The 25,174-nt window shown below is 45.1% G+C and overlaps 1 protein-coding gene across 1 annotated transcript in view; it reads left to right on the forward strand.

The window, feature by feature from the left end:
- VAX1 (ventral anterior homeobox 1) overlaps positions 1–25,174 on the forward strand; it is a 246,403-nt gene that overhangs the window by 50,286 nt on the left and 170,943 nt on the right. The window contains exon 2 of the mRNA XM_069611914.1: positions 7,096–7,283. Coding sequence (XP_069468015.1) covers positions 7,096–7,283 — 188 coding nt within the window. The remainder of the gene's footprint in view (positions 1–7,095; positions 7,284–25,174) is intronic.

Genomic DNA, 25,174 nt, shown 5'->3' on the forward strand with positions numbered 1-25,174 from the left:
GTAGAAGGAGAAAGGGAGACTAGGGTGGTGGGGTCGAGGAAGGAGAACTAGTTTTGATAGAAGTGGCGAGTGAGAGAGGTAGATAGGAACGCGAAGGGGAATTTGGCAAAAAGGCGAGAAAGAGGCAAGGAAAAAGGAGAACATGCGAGACAAAGGCAGACAGATAAGGAGAGTGCAGGGGAAGAAAGAACGTGGCATTGGAAGGTGAGCGAGGGCTGGTGCTGGCGGAGGCAGAACATGGTAGTAAAGGAAAGCGGTTGTGCAGAAAAGGTGGCACAGAGAAAGGGCGATGCGAGCCTCTTCGTCAAGCTCACCCTTCACTCCACATAGACTCGCTCCTTCTGACCAAAATGGCGACCGTGAGTAGCGCCACCACCCAACTGATCACTGCACTGCCCGTAGAGCTGGTGGCACCTTGTGGTTACCACGGATAGTATAACCAGCTTTTTGGTGGCTGCCCAGTGCCCACCAATTTAACCCGCAATTGCTCATTCACCCCCAACCTATTTCACCTGTATTTTGGTCACAACGAAACTTTTTTTTACCTGTATATTTTGTTGTGCTACCAACCTATCTAACGTGTTGTGTGTGCCATCAGCATATTTATTCAGTATTTCGGTCTGGTTTGGCCAACTTTACCTTTTTGTGGTCACTACCAGCCCACAAATTGATCGCAGAGGCTATCACCTCTTTGCTTCCTCTGACCTATCCACAATCCCCCACCCCGACATAGCACCGTCCTCTTCCCAACACCCCACCCTGCTCCTTCCCAAAATACCGCTCCTTCTCAGTATTGTCTCTCTCCCTCTCTCACAGACTCATCTGCACGCTTCTGCTCTCTCCCACCACTCGACTAGTGCCCTTAGTCCTACGCCCCCTATTCCCGCGCCTCTGCTCTCCCACTGCTCTCTACCCAAACTGTATCTATCGTGTCTGGCTTCCTCCTATCTCTACCCCCAACCTCATCACCGTCGATCTTCCCTATCAACCCCCACTCAAATGCCCCCCACCACCACTGGACTGGTCCCCTAGTCCTACGCTCACTATTCCTGCACCTCTGCTCTCCCACTAAACAACACCCTTACCACGGCTCTCTACCCACTCTAACCTTACCTATCATATCCGCCTTCCTTCTAGCTCTACCCGCCAACCTCTTCACCAACTATCTTCCCGACTAACCTCACATTGGGCCTCTGGAATGCCCAAATCCATCTACAAAACAAAAGAGGTGTAGGCAAAAGATTGCTCTGGGCATCCCTTCAGACCATCGTTCTTCGCCTGCCAAGCCATTACAAAAGGGGAAAGACCATACGCAAATCAGACTTTGTCCCACCCCCAAATTGGCAGTCCAGCTCGAACTACTTGCTCACATCCCTTCTGCACGAGACCACAAGTATCTCCAAACATGTTTCAGCTTCATCAGTAACCTGGATCTCTAGGCCTAGCAGACAGAGGGCCCATGTCTAGACATATCCGTCCCACTTAGGATGACTATAGTAAAACAAAAGAGTTCATGGCTGGAAGGTTTAGAATTAATCTAACCTCTGGCATTGCTCTGGACAACCCTCCAGACCATTGTAAGAGGATTCAATTCAACACTACAGCTAAGTCAACGCCTAGTCTATAATACTGAATGAAAACCCTTATTGATATATCTTTATGTCCAGTTCATGCGTTCTGGATGACTACCCCTATATAACACCCCTCTCTTGGAATCCTCCTGACCCCACTGAGCCAAGAAGTAGTTCTGTTTTGCAAGTTAAAAGGTTTAATTGATAGTTTCAACAATAGGTATATATATCACACTTTATAATAAATTAATAATTGGATATCACACTTAATCTGGTATGATAAAGATTAACAACGGAGAATCTGGCACTAGCACACTTCTTGATAATCACTAAGGAGTTGACATGAAATGGATAAGATAGCAACAATACTTCTATGGTTTCTTTATAATCAATGTTGAGTGGTTATAGGATGGATAAGATAGCAACAATACTTTTATGGTTTCAAATGGATGCAATGTGGAATGAAAATGCAATACAGAAAATAACTTGATAGGATTTCAGCAAAAGACAATGTAATCACTTTCTTGGACAATTCACCCCCCCTTTTATGCAATGCAAGGAAATGGAGGGAAGCACACAGTTCTCAGAAATGCAATCAAATGTGATTCAGTTCACCCCAGCAACTTAGACTACAGAAGTTGAAAACACAGGCCCAAATGCTTTGAAATGTGCTGGAAATGAAGAAAAAATATGCTAAAATGCTTTTAATTCCCTCTAGAGGTTCAGGGTGAGTGGTATCTAGTTAATATTAGTCCAGGCTCACACTAGCAATGATGCAGGGATGGTTTTTATGAGGCAAACAAATTTCTTTCAGAGGAAAGCAAAAGCAGCTATCTTTTTGCAAGTGGAGAAATTTGCAAATCGCGGTAAAATTCGCGAATGCGTCTGGTGCGATTACAGAGGAACTACAAGGACTATCACTATCGTTTTGGGGTCCTAGGAAAGCCTAGGATCTCAGCTTCCAGATGAAAGTTACTGCAAGTCGCAAGTCTCTAGCACAAACGGTCACGGAGATATGAGCGATTAAATAAAGGTCGTTTTTCAGATTTGAAATTTTAAAGTTCAAAAAGACAAGTGCAGCTTGCAACTAGAAAATGACAAGTGACAGCTTTACAAATGACAGGTGACGGTTTTACAAATGACAGGTGACAGTTGGGAGGCAGTTCTACTTAGATTAAATAGATTGAATTATATTATTTTAACTAAGAGATTGGTTCTGCACAGTTTTGCTATGTACTCACACTATATTCTTGAGTTAAATGGGCCTCGCCATGGATCTGGTCAGGTTTTAGACGGGACTCTGGTCTCTGCACTTCACAGTGATCTGGGTCAGCTCTCTCTGGTTCTGCTAACAGGTCAGCTCTACTCTGCTGGTCTGGGTCTCTGAAGTTGATGGAGGTAAAGTATGGATTTTCCCGGCAGAGCTTCCAGCTGCAAATGGATTTGAAGGTCCCTATCTGTCCTGTCTCTCTGCTTTTATGTGTTTTGAAAATGGGTGTGTGTGAGCAGCATCACTAGCCAGCCCCTCTCCACTTGTCATTGCCCACTTCATCCGCTTCCACTTGATTGGGGGAATGAAATGAAGTGTCATCATGATGAGGTCTGTTTATGATACAGAGAACCCACCCCTGTCAACTTTACACACAATCTATATTTGCTCAAGAAAACGTATTTGCACAGGTACACATTTGTTTAAAATTACATGCACCCTTCACATATCACAGGAGGTATACCCTGTCCAAATCTGCTCTTCCTGGGGGCTTGCATTCAAAAATGGCACATATTTCACTTTTTAACTGGTTTCGCAATTTCGGACATTAACCCAAATTTACACACATGTGCGCAAGGAGTATGGACATTAGTTGATGAAGTGTCAGATTTTTCACCTGCACACATTTTGAGTAATATCCTCTTTTCCGCTAAAACCCCCCTGAACATGCCACCGGTTCTAAAAACCTCTTAAAATGTGGGCAGAAAAATCACAAGAATTATGGTGTCATTTATACAATTTTCACATGTCCGCTCTATGAGTTATTCCTCTTTTTAGAGTTATGTTCTGGCCCCAAAGGGGTGTGGTTTTCCTCCAGCACAAGGTTGAATTTCTGGTTTTTCCAGTTCTGCCAAGCCAGCTTGCTCTCACAGGCAGTGCCCCTCCCCTGTGCTTCCAGGAGAAATCTCCATTTACGACTCCCGCCATAAAACATTTGCCTGAGTCAAGACAGGGCTTTGTTCAATTTCCTGCAGAGCCCAGGTAATTCAATCAGGGAAGTGTCATATCCCTTTTGGTGTGAGCAGCAAAAGGGCAGCTAGGCCTGGGAACACAGCTGTGACTCAAGTTTCACTCCTGATGGGGGTAGTTGCCAGGCAAATTGGAATCTCTTTAAGCCAGTTTTTAGCTACATGTCATTTCTGTTCCCCAGTTTCTGCATTCAAATAAAACTAAACATTTTCACATATGCAGCTAGAAGGCTGATTCTAAGTTTAAAACTATGACATTTAAACAATTGCAACCTATGTGACACTCAAAAGTAGGTCACTCAGTCAATTTAAACATTTAGATTTTTTTAGTGTCTTTCAGTCCAAATTTACTTAAACTGCTGAAATCCACAGCTCAGCCAGTCTTGTTATAAACCTTCAAGTCACTTCAGAATATAACTTTACATTGTATCCACCTCTCAGTAAGTCTTTCTTTGGCCTGTTTTGGGTTCATTTATTCAGTTTTCTACAAAAAAGTAAAATCTGGTGGTTTTAAAACGCCGGCTTTCTGATAGTGGTGAGTACTGGTACTGCACCCCTTTTTGGGATTTAAGAAAATGAATTCCCAACAGTTATGGGATTGCTTTTGGCAATCAGCATTGCCACTCCCAATGGTTTCAGACTACTGTGTGGGTAGTCCAATGGTGGTTTTAGGCAGTTTCCTTCTGTGCCCATAACATCGGCAAAAATGAGTGGCAGCCTATTCTTCATGCATTTCCCTGTGCATTTTCTGGGAAGCTCTGGCCATCATGATGTTTTCATGTCAGTACTGCACAGTTTTGAGGTAGGGCTCGGATGCATGGGTAAATACATCCCACACCATCGTTCTTCACCTGCCAAGCCATTACAAAAGGGGAAGGACCATATGCAAATCAGGCTTGGTCCCACCCCAAAAGGGGCAGTCCAGCCTGAACTGCTTGGTCAAATCCCTTCTGCACGTATCCCCAAACATGTTTCAGCCTCATTGGGCCTCATCAGGGAAGAGTAGCTTGCGTCTCGAAGACAAGCAGGACCAGGGCCCACTTCGGGACAGATCCATCCCACTCGAGGTGACTAAAGCAAAACGAAAGAGGTGATGGATGGAAGGTAATTCTAAGCTCTGTCATTGCTCTGGGCAGCCCTGCAGACCATTGGGCTTCGCCTGCCAAGTCATTAAAAAAGGGGAAAGACATATGCAAATCAGGCTTGGTCCCATCTGCAGTAAAACTTCTTAAATCACTGTCCACTCTGACTCCCATCACCCCAAACGCTCTGTGATGGCCTCCCTAAAACCTGTTTCTCCTCATGACCTCACAACTCTGCAGGCACTCCATGCCAACCATGCCACCTTTCCACATTCCTGTCAACTCTCGAAAAAGGTGGTGGTGTTGGCCTTATAATCAGAAATAAACACAACTTCAGCCCCAGCTCCCCAAACAATTTCACCCCCTCTTCCTTTGAACAAACCATCCTCATTGCCTTCCGTACCTGTCACCCAGCTGGCACGCCCACTTGCAATACTCTCCCATCACCCATGTCCTTCTCGCCTGGTAGGTTCATTTACTTACCGCAATCTCTGCAGCGTCTTTTATAGTGAGCGTGAAGCTCCAAAAGTTTGTCTCATTTACTGCCACTGCTGCATGAGCAAAACTTCTGAATATTAGGAAAATCTGCCCCCCTCCGTCACACCCACCACTCAGCCAAAACCCTAATCTCTACTCTCGTGCTCAGCAAACTAAATTAGTGCCCGGGCCTATTCCTTGGTATCCACTTCTACTCTTTCTAGCCCCTGGATAAAGTCCTCAACTTTTCTATGCGCACCCGTTACTACTTAACCACGATCCTCCCGGCCTCCACGCACTGTCACTATGCTAGGCGGCTCTCCATGCACATAACCCCTCTTCTTAAATGCCCACTCTCCAATTATTACTTACCCCCTCCACTAAAATGTCCTCCACCCAGACACCAAGGTCAGCCCATCTCCAGAGCGTTCCAGATCAGACTCAAGCTTCACTTACTGGCCGGTGGAGGGTCCTCTGCCACTCCACCCCTACTCCTCGAAACTGACTGCAACCCACCTCTACTCCCCATCAACTGACTACAACCCAACCCCCCTTGACCCCACATCTTTGCTCCATTTGTAAATATTAATATTTCGTCCCTATAGTAAATGCTATTTATATATGTTACCCAGTCGCTGTTCTGGGTTCATGTCCAATGATCCTACGCGCTCAACCGGTTAGTCCTCAATCTTTTGCAAAGGCACCAGACCTTAGGACTCCCTCTCAAAGATGGATAGAGAGGAAATGTGGAGGAGAGAGAGGGAGAGAAGGAGAGACATGTATTTATTTATTTATTTATTTATTTATTTATTTATTTATTTCTACAGCGCCGTAGCCGAAGGCATCCGGGCACCACATGTACATGCAAAATCACATTATACAAACAAAACACAGGACAATATGAATCTAGAGATTTTCAGGCGGGTTTTGGCTTAAATTAAGGGAGTTATGTAAACAAGTCAGCCTTGAGTTTCTTTCGGAAGGTAATGTATGGGAGCTCCAGTCTTATTTGTGGTGGGAGGTTGTTCCAGTGGGTCGCAGCTTTGGTGTGAAAGGCTTTGCCGAGTCCGTTGGTTTTCCTGAAACTGGTGGTTACGAGGTTGCCCTGGGCTTCAGACCTTAGTCCCCATCTCGGTACATATGTAACCAGTTTCTTCTTGAGATATGCTGGGCCTTTCCCATGGACGCACCTGTGGGCTAGCGTCAGGGTTTTGAATTGTATGCTATCTTCGATAATAAGCCAGTGTAGATTTCTCCTGTCTTCACTGATGGGTTCTGTTTTCCTTTTTCCTTTGATGATTCTCACAACCCTGTTTTATATTCTTTGACATTTTGCAATGTGCCTTTTGGTAGCTCCTAGTAGCAGGGCAAGCCGTGATCTAACCTGGACAATCTGGTGGCTCTTGCTACTGTAGCACAATTTTCCTCACTTAAATAGGGGCGTATTCTGTGTAGGAGTCTCAGGTAATATGAGCAGTTCTTAGTCAGTTGCATGACCTAGGACTCTGCGCTCAGTGATGCTTCCATGTGCATCCCCAGAGTTTTGACTTTGTTCACAACTGAGGCATTGAGTGAGGGCAGACAGAGAGTGTGAGTGTCGGTGGGATGATGAGAGATGTGTGTGTCTGTGGCTGCTCAAGTTGCATTACTCTGAAGCCTGCATACCTCTTTGCTGGACACTGTGGAACTCCCACATCACCTGAGTGTTCTCATTTCTCCTTCCACAGATGCCAAAGGCTCCATCCGAGAGATCATCCTACCCAAAGGCCTGGACTTAGACCGGCCCAAAAGGACGAGGACCTCCTTCACGGCCGAGCAGCTTTACAGGCTGGAGATGGAGTTCCAGCGGTGCCAGTATGTTGTTGGCCGAGAGAGGACGGAGCTGGCACGGCAACTCAACCTCTCTGAGACTCAGGTAACCATCAGTGGTCCTCCTTCAGACCAAGGCACCCAGGCGGACAGCAGAGTCCTTCACACGTGTTTCTACATAAGTAAACCAGTGGAGAGTGGTCTCTCTGACACATGTGAGGACAAACTAGGAGATTGAAATGAGAAAGTAGATTTAGGTTTAAGAAGGACTGGTTGCGCACCGCAGCAGCCGATCCATGCGCTCACAAACAGAGGCAGTGCAAAAGTTTACTTTAATGGGGTTTGGCTCACCTAAAGGTAGCAGGCCCAGGTTCAAGATGCATGTCCACAAGAGGTGATGGGAGATCCAGGCATCAAACAATCACAAAAAACATTACAATTATTAAGAAATGAGCTAGGGTTCAAATTGAATTTTTTACAGTGGCCCCTGGAATGTATTATTGGTTACTTCGAAGAGTGTCAGGGGTGAAAATGGGAGAAATTGGAACAAAATAACCATCTTAGTTAAATACAACTGAACGAATGTAAATACATCACATGTAGCCCTTTTGAAATGAAATATATAACATCAGTTTCACTAAAAAGGTGCATAGAAAACATGAGGCTTTGTGTTGATCCAGTTATAAAATAACACAAAAGGAAGGTTTTGATACTGTTTATTGTACTAATTGGAAATATTGAGCAGAGATGGAAATGCATTAGCTTTAGAAGTCGTGTAGGTTTCTTCATCAGGTAGTGCATAGTGAAATGATTGGAAAAGAAACACCCATTGTTCAGTTCATTCTCAGTTTAATCCAATTGGGGAGTCGAATAGTATTCATGGAATGCAGGTCTGGGATGGCTACCTTATCTAATGGACCATAGGAGTGTGGGAAGCAGGAAACACAAAACAGGTTTCACTGAAAACAGTCAACGTTTCTAGTTATTATCTGCATTTTAGGAAATACACGTTATTCACATATAACTGCTGAATTTATTATGTCGTCAAAGTTAGGCACAGGTAGTCTTAAAGTCGACTGCAGTAATTTCCTAAAATAATTGATGCTCTTCTAGAAACATATTGATATGATGTATGATAGGATGTCACTGATAACACTCCTGTGCACACGTGTGTCTAGGCGCAAACTATTTTAAAACACAATTGGAAATCAGGGCATGTTGATGATTTGTGTTTTGCAGCCTCTAAGCAGGGTCACGACCATGTTGTGATTTCTGTACTGCTGATAAGGTTTACTGGCTAGTACACAAGGTGACACTACAAAATATGTTCTCAAATTTAAACTGGCAAAGTTTCCACTGTTGCCTCAATATGCCACTAGTTTCAGAATGGCTTCCTGGTGTGTATACCATGTGGCAAATACAAAATACGTTACCCGTTTTTAAATGGTGCAATGTCCGCTGTTATCTCAGAGTCTTATGCTTGATAGTGGGCACCAACCATTTGAGTTTATGCACCCAACATATCGGTTGTTGATTCCTTGTGTCCTCATCAATTAGGGCGTCTGAAAAATGGAGCGCAAAAGCTGTTGGTGGGTGGTGGTACTTGATAGTTTTATTCTGGCCTTGTTAATGTGATTGCCTTAATAGTTCTGGGTTCAAAGTTCATGATTGTGTGACATAAAACGTATATCTATGTTCAGACCTCTGTCTTTTGGTTTAAGCATCTTCAATTACTTGAGCTCCTGATTTGTGTTCAAGAAGTTACCTTGTAAACCCATCACCATTAGATCCAGAATTGTGTGACTATCTTGTGAGAAGTGTCATAAAAAGGTGAAAGGCTAAAAAATAAATAAATGAAAACTCATGGAAGGTAGTCTGTAACATGCCTAACAGTCCACCAGAGGAGGATCTCATCGAACAAGGCTCCTCACACAATTCGGAAGGGCTGACAGGAAACCACTCAGCAGCAGACTCGCTGCTCACAAACATTACTTTGGAGCATGCACTCAGTCTCTTTGGCAACATTCTTTCTTCCCTATCTTGCAATAATCGCAAATAAATGTCAACTCCAGGTTAAATGAGTCTGAACATAAACGATCTCAATTGCAGTTTTCTGCTGCTAAGTGGCAGGTTTCCAGCCCATAGATTTATTTCACACTCCAATGACCGATGACAGAGTCCAGCGTAGTTCTTGCCTCGCGCTAACATGGTGGTGCCAATATGCAGTTTTAATTGCGGTCTGTATGTATTGCCTTGAGTCCAGGGCTCTTAACTACAATTAGATATTCTACTGGTCTTCCAAAGAGACCCCTGCAAGTGGCCCTTTCCAAAATCCTCCTGTGTGCACGCGACTCAGGGCACTGGGCAGAACAATTCCAGTCTCGATGCACAGGGGATGATATGATATGATGTGGCATTTATAATGCGCCTGTGCACAAGTGTTTCTGGGCGCGACAAGACAAGGAGGAGGAAACAAAGGGAGGTCAAAATAACGATCTTACTAGGCCTTGTTTCATTCAGATTCTGTTCATTTGGGCTCAAATAGCAAGGCAAGCTTCAGAGTCTCACTTGGGTGCAGAATTATATACACTAATCCTGGAGGCAGCGCTAGGGGAGTGGCTTCAATAAGCCTGATAAACATTTTCATCCCAGACTGCAAGCAAGGCATATCATGCCGGCAGATGTTTGTCAGTCTCAGGAAGCTTTTCTGAGGGGCAGTTTCCCTACCCCGAAAAATATTATTTAAATAATGAATTAAATGGTGAAGTTTACAACATAAATGTCAAAGCAACTGGGTTGCAAAAAGGCCACACAATGTTCAATTGTTCTATAGGGTAGCACATGAAAAACATTTTTAAATATCAGGTCACAAACAGCACACAGGACCATTTTCTAATATTTTTCATACTGACTGTGTCCAAAGAAAAGCATGAATCCTGCGTCAACAAACATAGCTCTGTCCAACATGTGCCAGTACTGCCAATATAGAAGAGTTTTATGTTAGACATGCCCAGTATATGCCAATATTGCCATTGTAAAGCATTTGAACATATTCAGTACATAATGCATGCATGTATTACCCTTGCAACATGTCATAAAACCCGTGTCCAATATGTGCAAGGTTGCTCTTAAATAATGATGTTATGAAGCCCGTTCCCAATGTATACCAGCATTGCTTGAAACAGACTGTCTCGCAGCCAGTGCCCAAAATATGTGAGGATTGCCATTGTAAAACACATGGGCCACATTACACGGTAGGCGCTAAGGGATTACCGGCACCGGTAAGGGCACCGGTGCCGGTAATCCCTTAGCGCCCTACTACGAGGTCCCTCAGCAGGTCCCGTCCTTAACGCCTGGTCTGTCCAGGCGTTAAGGACGGGACCGGCTAAGGGACTTTAGAGCTAATAACGGTACCGCAAATTGCGGTACCGTTATTAGCTCCTTCCCCATTGAGCCCCATGGGGGCTCGAATGGGAATGGGGAATGGTATTTGGAATGGGCACTTACCGGGGCCTCCAGGGTTGGAATGACCTGGTAAATCCCCATACCGCCTACCCGGACCCGGTATGCGGTAAGGGAGTAGCCATGCCGCTAATAGCGGCATGGTTACCTCCTACCGTGTAATGAGGCCCATTGTGATGGTGCCCAGGCTTGTCTCCCTCTGCACACATATGCGCACTGTTACGGCAGAATTACATTTTTGAGGATAGTGGTGTCTCAATGTAGGAGCCTCCAAATTTATTTAATTCTTTCGACCTATTATTTTGTAGGATATACTTTTTTGTGTGGCCATATGGACTTCCACTAAAGCACCCTGCCACTGCCACCCTTTTTTGTATATAGTCCTGTGGTAGCATGTATAGCTCCTAGGACAGGGACACATTTTAAGCACTCCATGTTTGCGCAAAAGTCATTTTATCACCCTAAAGTGATTTTGCTGAGTAAGCTGGTAGCAGGTGAGGTTTAGTTTTGGCTTCAGCAGGGGTTCAAGACAATTTACTGCATTAGTGGCCTATTGTAGTTCTTTTGATAGCCATTGGAATACCTTTTCATTTTTAAACACAATCAATCCCCTGTCAGACATTATGTATTCCTTTTTTGGGCACCATGAGATAGGCCTAAAATGCCAGTTTTTAACTCATTGGCGCACTCTGAGCCTAGTGCTGCCCCATCTAGATGCTTTATGCCAGTTGTAATGAAGCCAGGGGACAATGTATGCAGTACTGCCTTTCACCATATTGTTTTGTAGCCAGTGCCCACAATATGTTAGGTTTAGAGCAGTCTCTGGCCTCAGACATGGCCATTACACATCCTGTGGGGGTGGCTCTGGGTGTCTGGCATTTTTCTAGGGCCAAACTGATTATCTGCCCATCAAACTCTTTGTGTGATTGAAGGGTTGGCTTCGACCTGCCCCTTCGTGTATGAGATATTTAGAGGAGACCCTATGCATACATTTCATTCTGTTGGCATTTCTTGGAGAGCAGCAGGTTTACTGAACCCGCTGGAGGATTTCCACCATGAAGAGACCATTGTTGTACTTTTAGGACCAAAGCTGGCCATATTGGCTGTGTCCTGTGTCCTGAGCTTAGCCGTGGTTTGGAGGTCCAGCTTCTGGATGACATTCCCGGGCTGTGCTTGTCCTCCCACTGGTCTTCCTCATTTACTGAGCCAGGCTTCCCAGGCTGGGACCATTAGCTGGGCCATTGTACCGCTGCTTCCCTTTTTCCCACCTGGCTTTGCCTCCTGGTGTGGGAAGCTGACATTGCAGAAAAGGGGATTGTAACCATAATATGCTGCCTCATCTGCTTTTCTTTGCCATCCTTCCTGGGTCAACCCCACTGCAGTCTTCCTCATGGTACCGCATTCTATTGGTGGCCCGCAGTCCTTGGTCCTTCAGGTCCACCTGAACCTTTATGGCCAAGTGATTCCGTCCTCCTTGACATCGTTGGACAGACTCAAAGAATATGGCAAAATACTACTTTCTTATCAATTCAATAAATAAGGGAAACCCGGGGAACAAATAGATTGTAGATCATACATTCTCAACACATTTCAATTGCGCAGAAGGTTTTGTACCTCGATGTACGACAGCTATGATATAATCCTACGGGCCAAACAGTAAAAACCTACCAGGTGGAGGTATTGGTTAAGGGAACATATATACCTATAGTTTATATAAGTGTTAGTGTCATCATTGGCTGCCCCTTATCTAGTAGGCATGCCTTGAACAACCTTTAACTACGTAAAATACTGATAATAGCATAACAACAGCAGCGGATAGGCTTCTGCAACAATATATGGTCCACAATTACATAGGACCTCATGATTGGTTGGCACTCTCTTCCAACCTTGAACATTCGGCTCATTAGCAGCATGTAAACAATGATACCAGCTGCAAGGGAACAACATCAGACAACTGCCTTTCTCAGCTAATTTGCCTACCATGTCTCATAAGTTAGGCCCTGTGCCAAGGCGTCTTCTTTGTAGCTGACCTTGCTGACTGTTCTCTTCCTCTGAACTTTAAAGGGAGTGAAGGTACTTGGCTATCTTCTTTTGGAGCTTCATGAATAGGCCTTGTCTTCTGGTCTTGTACCACGTGTGAGGAGACCAGGATTTTGTCCATTCTGTCCTTTTATTTATTGCTATTTGATTCAATTATATTGGGTGCTGTTACTCTCCTTGGCCTCTGGAGATGTGGTTGCTCTGTCTTGAATGTGCTTTCTGCATCTTTGATTGTACATTACTTGGCACTCACAATTATTCACTCCTTTACTTAATCTAATCTTAATCTAAGAGAAATATGTCTTATGTACATGCCCTATCCTCTTTGACTCTTTGACTCCTTTCGTGCCTTGCATTTGCTTCTTGTTGCGGCATCCTTGATTCTGAGCCATGCAAATATCATTTGTCCTTGCACTAATCTGTATTCCAGCCCCTTTCAACTCTGCAGCCTTGGTCTTTCTCCTCTCAAGGTTTCTCATTTGCTATTATACGATGCTGACGTCCATTTTCTCAACATGGCTGCTTTACTTGTGTTCTATTTCCTACTTAAGCAAGCTTCTACATTGCCTTATCTACCTTGCGTTTCTGCACATATGCATCTAGTGCATCTCTTGTTGCTTATCTTCTTAGTGCATATGGCTTTCTTCATATTTGCATGTACGTTTACTTTGTTACTTCAGTCACATCTTCATTCTCTAAATATGCATACATCAGGTTTAATACACCCACGTATCATCTTTTCTTCATGACGTCACTTCACATCTGTCAGACTTTACTTATAGTTCGTCTATGTCCAATGGCGTCTGCAGGCTCATGTTTACCACATCAGTTCGGGATACATTCAATACGGTTGTCTAAGTGCATTACATCTCTCATACCTTCGATGTGGTATTGGGATGATACCAGGTGTCAGGCGCACTGTTCTCTTGCTGTTCATCTAATATGACGGAGGTGAGGGCGTGGGCTCTATAAATGACATGTACACCCGCCTCTCTACACAACCATTGAAGCAGTGCTTGACTAAACACTTTCCAACTATCCTCAATGCACCTAGATAAGTTTCAAATAATTGATAGCTTAAAAGAGATTAATCAGATAATACTTAATTTTCTGCGGGCACCCACCACAATATCTATTACTAGATATATTTATTTATTTATGATTTATTTTTATTTTTGCATTTGTTAAGTGCTCTATACCCGGAGGCATCAAGGCGCTGGTTACTTACAGCAGAAACACATATGATTAAGACCAAGCACAATGTAACGTAATTGAGTTCAGACAAGGTGCATGTTCACAGAGAAGAGTAGAGCTTTCAGATGCTTCTGGAAATCCCAATGTGATTGTTCAGTTCTCAGTGTCAAGGGTAAGGAGTTCCAGGACTTTGAGGCGATGACCGGGAATTGGTCCCCCCCCAATCTCAATCACCTGAATCAAGGGATGGTTAATTGCTGAGAATAAGAGGAGCAAGGGGAGGGTCTTGATGAATGGACTTTGGAGAATTTTTGGAGAGGCGTTTTTGCGTGATTACTAAAGTTTTGAAAATGATGCGCTCACGGAGAGGTAACCAGTGTGTTCTTCTTCTTGCCGCTGAGATATGTTCATGCTACACGTTAATGTTGTCTGAAGAAGTACCTGCAAACAGGGCGTTGCAATAATCCAATCTGGAGCCAATAAGCGCTCGGGCAATGGTGATGCAGTTATCAGAGGTTAGAAAAGGTCTGCATGCATCAATTAGTTTGGAGGTGTGTGCCGCGAAAGAGGTAATAACATTGACCTTCCTCGATGGAGACAGGGTGGCATAAAGGTATACACCCAGAGTCTTGGCTTTGCTGGATACCTGGATGGTGTTGCCTTCAATGATGAATGACTCATAGGATTGGTCGAGCTTACTGAGTGAAGATTGGGAGCCAACCAGGAGAATTCCTGTCTTATCGTCACTGAGGCAAAGAAGGTGGGAGGACATCCAGGGCTGGATGGTGTGGTAGACTCAGTGCAAATTGTTGGCATCAGTAGCGTAATTTCCAGTGAGGGGGAGGAGGATCTGCGTGTTGGAATAGTTGGTGTAGGAAATTCCTTTGTCATCAATCAAGTCAAAAAGGGGGTTTTGTGAAGATGTTGTAGAGGGCCAGGGAGACACAAGAGCCTTGTCAGACACTGCAGGTGACAGGGGCTGGAGGGGCTGCCCCGATATCTGGAAACACTCTCGGGACCTATCAGAAACGAAGTGATCTAGGAGATGGCTCCAGGTGAGAAGTGTGCTGCTGACTCAAGGTGGTGACGCAGGATTTGGTGGTCAACAAGGTCAAAGCCGGCCGACAGGTCTAGTAGCAGTAGAAGGGCTGAATTGCCGGCATCTTTCATTTCGTCCAGTTGGTTCTTTAGATCCAACAATGCATATTCCTTGTTAAAGCCTGGTCGGAAGCCAGATTGGTGCAGGCCCAGGGGGTTGTTAGATTCAAAGCGGAGCTGGATCTGTAGGTACGCCGCACAAGAGAGGATTTTAAGAAGAAAGAGGACAGTGGTGATGGGGCGGTAGTTCATAGGGATGGCTAGGTCAACAGTCATTTTTTAGCAGTGGCAGGACCCATGCACCCTTGAGACAAGTAGGCATGGAGCATGAGGAGAATGAGGTATTATGAGGGTGGCAATGAAAGATGCGAGTAATTCGGCATAGACCTTGATGACGGCCGCTGGGCTGATGTCTCCCTGGCAGCGGGAGGGTTTCAGGCCTTCGAAGATCTGAATGACCCCGATTTCAGAGACCGATTAAAAGGCAAAGGTGGGTAGATATTGTGGGATGGTTTGGGGCCTAGTAGTGGGGATTACTGGTGCTACATTGCACATGGAGGTTTTTTTAACAATTATCTTTTTCTGGAGTTTGTCAATTTTGAGTAGTAAGGCATTTTGCATATTAACACACCAAGAGCTGTCCTGTGTGCAGTTTGTTGTGGGGGATGGAGGATAGCAAAGAGCTCTCTAGCGCTGGAGTTGGCCTTAGTGATTCTTGTTTTGTAGGTGGAGCTCTTAACTAGGAGAATGGCCTTTTTGTATTCACTTCCTGCAGAAGTGAAGCCAGCTTTGTTAGGTTTGGTGGGGTTTTTATTCCACTTTGTTTCCGCCTCACGTTTGATTAGGCGGAGGGCTTTGAGTTCAGGGGAGAACCAAGCGTCGCAGTGAGTGACAGCTTTGGCTTTCCGCAAGGTGAGGGGAGCCACAGTGTTGATAGCATGAGTGAGTGTTAGGTTCTACAGATCTACCAGGTAGGCAGGGTCATGGGCCGGAGTCTGTAGGAGGAGTAGCTCATCCAGCAGTGGTAACATGTGGGCTTTGGTAATGTTTCTGGTACTCCGTCTGGCAGTGGACAGAGGGGTGGAGCCATGGATGGGGGGCAGGGGGGGTTAGACACTTGTATAGTGAATAAGATAATGTGATCAGTCCAGGGGCAGGTCTGATTGGAGGTGATGGCAACGTTGCATGTTTAGGTCGGCAAGCCAATTGAGAACTCGGCCTCGGGAGAGTGTAGGGCTTAGGATGCGTTGTGCAAAGCCTAGCACATTAAGAGAATTAGCTAGATATAAGGCATTTAAGTCTGTCTCATCATTCAGGCCCAAATTGAGGTCACCAAGGACTATGGTCTTTATACTAAGGTTTTGCGTTGGAGAGGGGGAGGTGCCGGATGTTCTCTTCGAAAGTGAGAGGAGGGTCGTGAGCACCTGTATGGTTACCTTGGAGTTATGAGAGATATGATATGATATGTTATTTATAACGCGCTTAATACACAGAAGTTTCTAAGCGCGGACCCAGGGTCGAACCTGTGTTGCTCCGTGTCGTCTTGCTTCCAAGGTGAGCACGTTGCTGCTGAGCTGTCCTCCTGATCCTCAGTTTGGTAGTCAGGAGTTTACCTGAAGAGAAGGCAGTGTTTCACATTTCGCTGAGCAGTAATTAATCTCTTGCTATGAGGGCTGCCCAATCACCTCACGTATCCTATCTGTCTTTGCAATAGATAGAATATTTAGGTGGTATAGCTAGGGATAAGGATGGGCCAGAGGCAGTGTGAAGCCATGTTTCCGGTATGGCTAGTAAATCAAGGTTGTTGGCCATAATGAGGTCAGTAATGTTAGGTGGGTGGGCAGTGATAGATCTGGCATTCACTAATGACCCTTTAAAGGTGGTGCAGTAGATTTAGTAATAGAATTGCATGATTTGGACTTAAGTATTAATTGATTGTGTTACTGCAGGTGCAGTGATAGGTGGTACAATGCTAGTGGTGAGGCTTCTTGTAATGCTGGAGTCATGTTTGTATGGTTTAGAGAGGGCCTGTGCTCTCTCCTACCTTCCTGAAACCCATCCCAGGAACTCTCCATCCAGCCTTTCCAAAACTGATCTCAGAACCCCCCTCACAACATCATCAAAACAAAACCCAGGGCCCAACTGCACTCCCCCAACCTTCCCAGGAAACCGCCCTCAAACCTCATGAAACCAGAGCCCAGGAACCCTCCCTCCAAACTTCCTGAAATCAATGCCCAACTATGCTCTCTCCTAACCTCCTGAAACCCATCCCAGGAACCCTCCCTCCAAACTTCCTGGAAATAGAGTCCAGTAATCCTAACCCTAACTCTAACCTTCCTGAAATCAATGCCCAACTGCTCTCTCCTACCTTCCTGAAACCCATCCCATGAACCCTCCATCCAACCTTTCCTAAACCTGATCCCATAACCCCCTCCGAACTTCATCAAAACAGAGCCCAGAGCCCACCTCCCCCAGCCTTCCCAGGAAACCACCCTCAAGCATCATGAAACCAGAGCCCAGGAACCCTCCCTTCAAACTTCCTGAAATCAGTGCCCAACTGTGTTCTCTCCTACCTTCCTGGAACCCATCCCAGGAACCCTCCATCCAAACCTTCTGAAACCTGATCCCAGGAACCCTCCTTCTAACCTTCATAAAACCAGAGCTCAGGAACCCTCCCTCTAACCTTCCTGAAATTAGAGCTCAGGAGCCCTCCCTCTAACCTTCCTGAAATTAGAGTTCAGGACCTTTCCCCACAAATTTCCTGAAACTGATGCCCATGAACATTCACTCCAACCTTCTTGAAATCAGAACCCAGTCACGCTCTGTCCAACCTTCCCGATACCTGATCCCAGGAACCCCCCTCAAACCTTGATGAAACCAGAGCCCAGGAACCTTCTGTCTAACATTCCTGAAAACAGAACCCAGGCACTATTCTTCTAACATTTCTTAAACCAGAGCCAAACAACACTTCCTCCATAGTTATGAAAACCAGATCCCAGGAACCATCCATCCAACCTTCATGAAACCAAAGGCCAGGAACCCGTCCTACAACATTCCTGAAACCAGAACCCAGGTACTTTTCATCCAGTGTTCCTGAAACTAGAACCCAGCCATGCTCCCTCCAACCTTTTTGAAACCTGAGCCCATGAACCCTCCTGCCAAACCTCAGGAAACCAGAGCCGGGAACCTTCCGTCCAACTTTCATGAAAGCCCCCTAACCAAGGTAGCCTCCCTCCAGCCTCCTTGAAATCAGAGGTCAGACAACCTTTCTCCAACCATCATGAAACCAGAGCCCAGGAACACTCTCTCCAACATTCCTGAAACCAGAGCCCCAAATACCTTCCTCCAACATTCCTGACACCAGAGCCCTTGAACCCATGCTCCAACCTTTCTGAAACCTAAGCCCATGAAGCATCCCATCAAATAACCAGAGCCCAGGCAAAGACCAGAACTGAGGCACCCTGCCTCCAGCCTCCTTGAAATCAGGTCACAGAATCTTTCTTCTACCTCCATGAAATCTGAGCACAAGAACACACCCTCCAACATTCCAAAAACCAGAGCGGAAGAACCTTCTGTCCAACTTTCATGAAAACACCAGAACTGAGGCACATTCCCTCCAGCCTCCTTGAAATCAGAGGTCAGACAATCTACCTCCAACCTTCATAAAGCCAGAGCCTAGGAGCACTCCCTCCAACATCCCTAAAACCAGATCCCCGGAACTCTTCCTCCAACCTTCGTGAAACCGGTGCCCAGGAACCCTCCCTCCAAACTTCATGAAACCTGTGCCCATTAACCCTCTCTTCAACCATCAGGAAACCAGAGCCCAGGAACATTCCATCCAATGTTCTTGAACCCAGAGCCCAGGAACCCTCCCTCCATCTTTCATAAAGGCACTCTAACCGCTGAACCTTTCCTCTAGTTACCTTCCTTCTAACATTCCTCATATCTGAAGCAAGGAACCCTCCCTCCAACCTTCCTGAAACCAGAGCCCAGCTACCGTCCTTATAACCTTCCTCAAACCAGGAGCAAATAACCCTCCCCCCAACCTCCCTAAAACCAGAGCCAGGTACCATCTGGCCAATCTCCCTGAAACTTAAGCCTAGACATCCACACTTTAACCTTCCTGAAACTAGAGTCAAATCACCCTCCCTCCAACCAGCATCCAAGCCCAAGCACCCACACTCAAACCTATAAAATGTATTGTTCCCCTTACAACATTCTTTCTTTTCGATATAATGACCTGATACTCTGTCTAATCTGCCTGAAACCAGAACCCAGACACCCCCATCGAACCACTCGGAAACCGGAGCCCAGTTCCCCTCCTTCTAACCTTCCTCATAGCAGACACCATAATGAATTCTCCCTCCAACCTTTTAGAAACAAAAGCCCAGTTACCCTCCTTCTAACCTTCTTCATATCAGAAGCCAGGATCCCTTCATCAAACCTTCCTGAAACCAAAGCCCAGTTACTCTCCTTCTAACCATCTTCATGCCAGAAGCATGGAACCCTCCATCCAACCTTCCTGAGACCATAGCCCAGATACCCTCCTTCTAACCTTCCTCATACCAGAAGCCAGGGGCCCTCCCTCCAATCTTCCTCACACCAGGGCTCAGCTACCTGTGTTCTAACCTTCCTCTTGCCAATAGCCTGGAACCCACCCTCTAACCTTCCTGAAAGTAAAGCCCAGTTATCCTCCTTTTAATCTTTGTAAGGGATCAGAAGTAAGCCTCGGACACCAAAGTGATATAATTTTGGGTATAGAGTTTTATTGATCAAGAAAGTGTTGGAAAAACGTCTCTCTATCCCTTAAACTAAGAGTAGTTTTCCTACTTCAAAGAGAACCAGTGTAATCGTCATGATGTACAAAACCTAAAAGCCTGTCACTGTCGTCCCTCAAAACCTACCTCGGTTCCTAGCACTAATAACCTAAAGTAACTGTGCAAGGATGAGCTCTTCTCAAAGTAAAAGTGTTTGTTGTGGTTCCAACCAACAGAACGGTTCCCAGTCTCTGTGGTAGCAAAAAGTGATGAGAAAACAAACAATGTTCGGAAATGCAAGATTCCAAAGCTGGGGTAGTGTTCCTTCCCCTAGATTTCTTTGTATCTTATTTCCCTCTATTTAGGACCTCTGAGGCCCTGTCGCCCTTTTAGGAAAATGTCATCTTGGCCATTCACAAAGACATATTTCTTGGAGTCACAGTTCTTTATCCCAGCAACTTGACACACTCCGCTGCAAAGAATAGGATTTCTTTTATCAGGGATTCACAGTTCTTTATCCTACCAACCTGGCACACTCCACTACCAAGATTAGGATTCCTTTAACCTTTCCAGGGGACTTGACCATCTTGTTCTCAACCTCTCATGTTGGTGCAGGTCCGAGAGTCACAATACTGTATAGGGCTTGGTTCACTCTCCTGCCCAGCAAGTGTCCTCTCATGGACTGTCTCTCGTTCTCTCACAGCGTCATAGACCCTCTTAATCTTCATCACATTTGACTTTTGTTTCTCATATGGGTGTGGGTCCCAGAACGCGCATTCAAGCTCAATGTCTGCTTGGTTCAATTCCCTGCCAAGCATAAAACTTTGCCTTGTTCACTTCTTTTATCCTCAGGGTCCCGGACGCTCTTATTCCTGACTTCACATTTGGGTGCAGGTCCCAGACTTGCACTGTAGCTTTATATCCACTTGGTTCAGTACCATGCCAAGCAAGCATCTTTTCCTGGTTTACTTCTTTTGCCATCACGGCCCCCGACCCTCTTATTCTCGACCCCTTATTTGGATGCAGGTCTCAGACTTGCACTGTAGCCTTGTTTCTGCTTGGTTCACTCTCCTGCCAAGCAGACAACTCTAACTCATTTGCTTCTTTTGCCATCAGGGTCCCAGACTCTCTTATTCTAGACCCCTTATTTGGGTGCGTGTCTCAGACTTGTACCGTAGCCTTGTAACTGCTTGGTTCACTCTCCGGCCAAGCATACACCCCTTCCTTGTTTGCTTCTTTTGCCATCAGGGTCCCAGACTCTCTTATTTTTGACTTCTTATTTGGGTGTGGTTCCCAGACTCGCACTGAAGCGTTGTATCTGCTTGGTTCACTCTCCTGCCAAGCATACAACTCTTCCTGGTTTGTTACTTTTAACTTCAGGGTCCGAGACCCTCTTGTGTTCAACTTATCAGTTTCATGGTCCACAACTCTCTCCTTCCAGTTTCTGTGCCCACTCTTTTGCTCCCTCGGACTTCTCAGCTAACCTGGGTACCTCTTTGTTTCTTTGGCACAGATAGCAGCGTTTCCCATGCAGCTTTGTCCCTTCTCGAAACTCTGGTAATGATTGGGTAACCGGTGGGTTGTACAGCAGCTCTGCAGACTTAAGACACTTTCTGGCTGTGTGATCTCTTTCTACCGTGCTTTGCCGTATCCTAGTCTTCCCATCCTGGACAACGTTCAGGTTCCCCTGTTCCTCCGGTCACGGCTCCCCTTTTGGCTCACTACTGGTGCTCTGTTACACGGCTTCTGCTGTTCCTCCTCAGAGGATACTTTTCTCTCCCTAATGTCTGAGATGAGTACTTTTAAAACTCTTGCGCGGGATTGTTGTTCTGCTTTGGGCTAATCACTTGCCTTAAGAAGGTTGACCGCTCACTCTGGTTCCCAAGATTGATCCTTGTACTCCCAGTCATCTTCTTCTTCACAGTAGCAGTTCCAGAGCCCTTTGTACGATACTTTGTATTTTCTGTTTTTTCAGTCTTGTCATATTTGCTGGATTGATTGACTTGACGACAAAACACATTGGTCCCATCTTGGGGGGAGTGGGGGTGGGATGGAGGATTTAGTGTTGGATAAGGGGTTTACTGTATTGAAGCAGGGTCATACTACTTTCTCTGATAACGATTGTCCCTAATCCCAATAGGGGGCTTCCTTCCCCATGTAATGCTCCCTTGGTGCATCACTCCCCAGGAGGGACTATTGTACTGTGGATGCACTGCCGTTGCCCCATGGGAAAAGTCTCCCCCTAGGGGACAAGGGTCGGTATCCTCAGATTCATCACACCTTCCTCATACCGGAAGCCAGGAACCCCCCATCCAATCATCAGACCATACCTCAGTTACCCTCATTCTAACCTTCCCCATACCAGAATCCAGGAACCCTCAATCCAACCTTCCTGAGACCAGAGCCCAGTTGCCCTCCTTCTAACCTTTCCCATACCAGAAGCCAGGAACCCACCCTCCAACCTTCTTGAGACCAGAGCCCTGTTGACCTTCTTCTTACCTTCCCCATGTCAAAATCCAGGAACCCTCCATCCATCCTTTCTGAGACCAGAGCCCAGTTGAGCTCCTTCTTTCCTTCCCCATACCAGAGAGACAAAACACATGAAGAAACGCGGGAGCAAAGCACCTGCTCCTCAAAGTAACTGTCCAACCTGGGCATCATTAGGACTTTAAATGCAGATTCCCCCTTCATACAAAAACATTATTTTATTGAACAACCTTTTCAAATGAATGACAACAATATTTCACAAATGCATTAGAAATGGACAACCTCATCCAACAGCCCCCCTTCATGCATACAGCCTAGCACCCACACATCTGCCCCCCCCTAATACCTGATGCACCCCAATTGCAATATATGCAGTTTTATATGGGTAATGTTTCCTAGCAGGGTGTGTTGGGAGCAGAGCTGAAGTCCTAAAAAAACATTTTCCAGGAGAACAGAGTTTCCTATAACATTGCAGGCTAAATATAAAAGGTCCAGACTTTTTATACCCAAGCATCTGTAACACAACATGTCCTGGATAGTAGACTGTTAATAGGAGACATTTTCCACCTTCTGATGAGAGATCTGTATGGACCTATGGCTGAGTGTCATGCCTCACAGCCGCTCTGCCAAGGCACTGCTTATTTGAAGTTGGTTCAACAAGTTAATGTTATCTTATAACTCCTTGAAAACACAGGGAGGATGGTGATTGCCCTCGGAAAAAAGTGGGTGGACGTTGTCTACAGGCTTGTTCTTTTGACTTGTGGCCTGATTGGGGGTCCACTTGCATTCTGCCGATAGTTTACTCTGTTGGCCTCACACAATGGCTTGTGCCCCTGTGTTTTGTGTCAAACCCCTCAAGAGTTTGGTGACCTAACAGTGCTTCCTGTGGAAATTGACCACTCTAGTGTTGACCTATTTATTTTTTTGCATTCATATCATTAAAATCCACTTTCAACCTTAACATTAATCAGAGACCTCCATTACATCAAATCATAATATGACACATCAAGAACCTTCATAACTTTATAGATCCTAATCTTCTAATTGAGCAAGACTCCTAATACAATGAATATAGACAAATATAGAAAATAAATTCCCATAATGCGAATATATCGAACCAATGCTCTCATAACCGTCTGATTTCTGGTAAGCGTAAGAAGAAGGTATCATAGCGTGTTTATACATTTCCTAAACATTCTGTATCATATCTCTAGTGTTTTTTCGCATTCCTTAAATATATGATTAATGGTTTCCAGAACGGCTGTTTGATTGCATAAACGACAACCTCTTACACAAGAACTTGAATCTGAAATGTATCAATAACAACCTGTATTCCTAATATAGGAAAAATATGCGGTATTTAGGGACTACGACATAATTTCTCAAATGTTTCTTTAGTCTTTTGTTTTTTAAAATTGTATTATATTAAAAGTGTCCAGTATTGTGAACACACGTGGAGGCCACAGCATGAAGCACCGTCACACGACAATTATATCAGCACTTCTAAAAACACATAAAGCAAAAGCATATTAACCAGGGGTGCCCCTGGATGTCCACCTTATAAATATGGGGGTTGGGGGAGGGAACCGATTATACATTTGCAGGTGCCAGGTTTCCACCTTGCAGCTCTTCAAGAGAACTACGTCACATAGAAATAAGAAAGTAAGAACAAATAAAATCTTTCAAACACCCCGTCTTCGGGTGTGTATTCCCCCCGCCAGCGTAAAGGACCCCATCCCAACGTCCATCATAAACGAGACCCAGAAAGGCCATTAGTTACACAATGTAAACCAGAGGTCCAGATCCTCATAAAAACAATGTTTCTCCAAGGTCCAGGGCACCCTTCCTCAGAGACAGTTCTTGCTTCAGGTTCCGCCCTCTGCCGTCGACAGTACTGTTACTGTTTTCGGGAGTTCTTCTGCTTTCTCTGTGTCCCAGAAAATATACCCCTTCCCCGTGACCCTGAGTTTGGCAGGATGCACAATGCCCCCTTTTACTCATCAGGCAAGAAGGCTCTTCTTCAGAGTGTTCAGCACTTTCCTTCATTTATTTATTTATATTTATTTTATTTATTTTAATTCTTATAACGCGCCGCATGCCCGTAGGCCTCAGGGCGCACAAAAAACAGAGACATAGACAGGACAAGCAGGATCAGAAAGGGGTCATAAGGATTACTCCATGTTAAAAAGGTAGGTTTTTATGGCTTTTTTAAATAGGAGGTAGTTTTTGATTTGTCATAGCCCTGCCGGCAGATCATTCCAAAGTAGAGGCCCCTGAATGTCAAGTGTGGTGGCTCCAAATTTTGCGGTCTTACATCTGGGGGAAGCAAGGACTGTGGCAGAGGATGAACGAAGATTTCTTCCATTGCTCTTGATGTTAATGCGTTCAGACAAGTAGATGGGACTGCTGAAGGAGAGGCGTTTATGTGTCGTAGTGCGCATTTTAGGTGTAATGCGATGTTTGACTGGTAGCCAATGAAGCTTCTTCCTGAAGATGGAGATATGAGAGCAACAAGATTTAGTGAAGATGGTCCGCACCGCATTGTTCTGGCCCACTTGTTAGGATTGGATATTTGCGGCAGCAGTACCACACAATAGGCTATTGCAATAGTCCAGTCTGGAGTTTATCAACACCGTGGATAGAAGAGCACAGTTTTCGGCTGTTAGAAATGGACAGATGTAATTGATTCGCTTATTGATCTGCTTTTGGTTTCGGGTGCCATGTCTGGGAAGAGATAAATCCGCTTTTGTTGGTATTCCAAATTCTCTTTATCTGCATTTAAGGTTCTTTCCTTATCCCTAACATCAGAGTGTTTGATAATAAGTGTCAATCCAATTTTTGAGTCTTTTGTGTTTTTCTTCCCACGCTGTTTGATTCTATAGCATTCTTCGATATATATATATATATATATATACATTGGGTCTTCCTCTATGTCTAGTCCTAACACCTCTTGGAGCCA

This window comes from Ambystoma mexicanum, chromosome 8 (assembly GCF_040938575.1).
Source record: "Ambystoma mexicanum isolate Mex_15411 chromosome 8, UKY_AmexF1_1, whole genome shotgun sequence".
NCBI lineage: Eukaryota > Metazoa > Chordata > Amphibia > Caudata > Ambystomatidae > Ambystoma > Ambystoma mexicanum.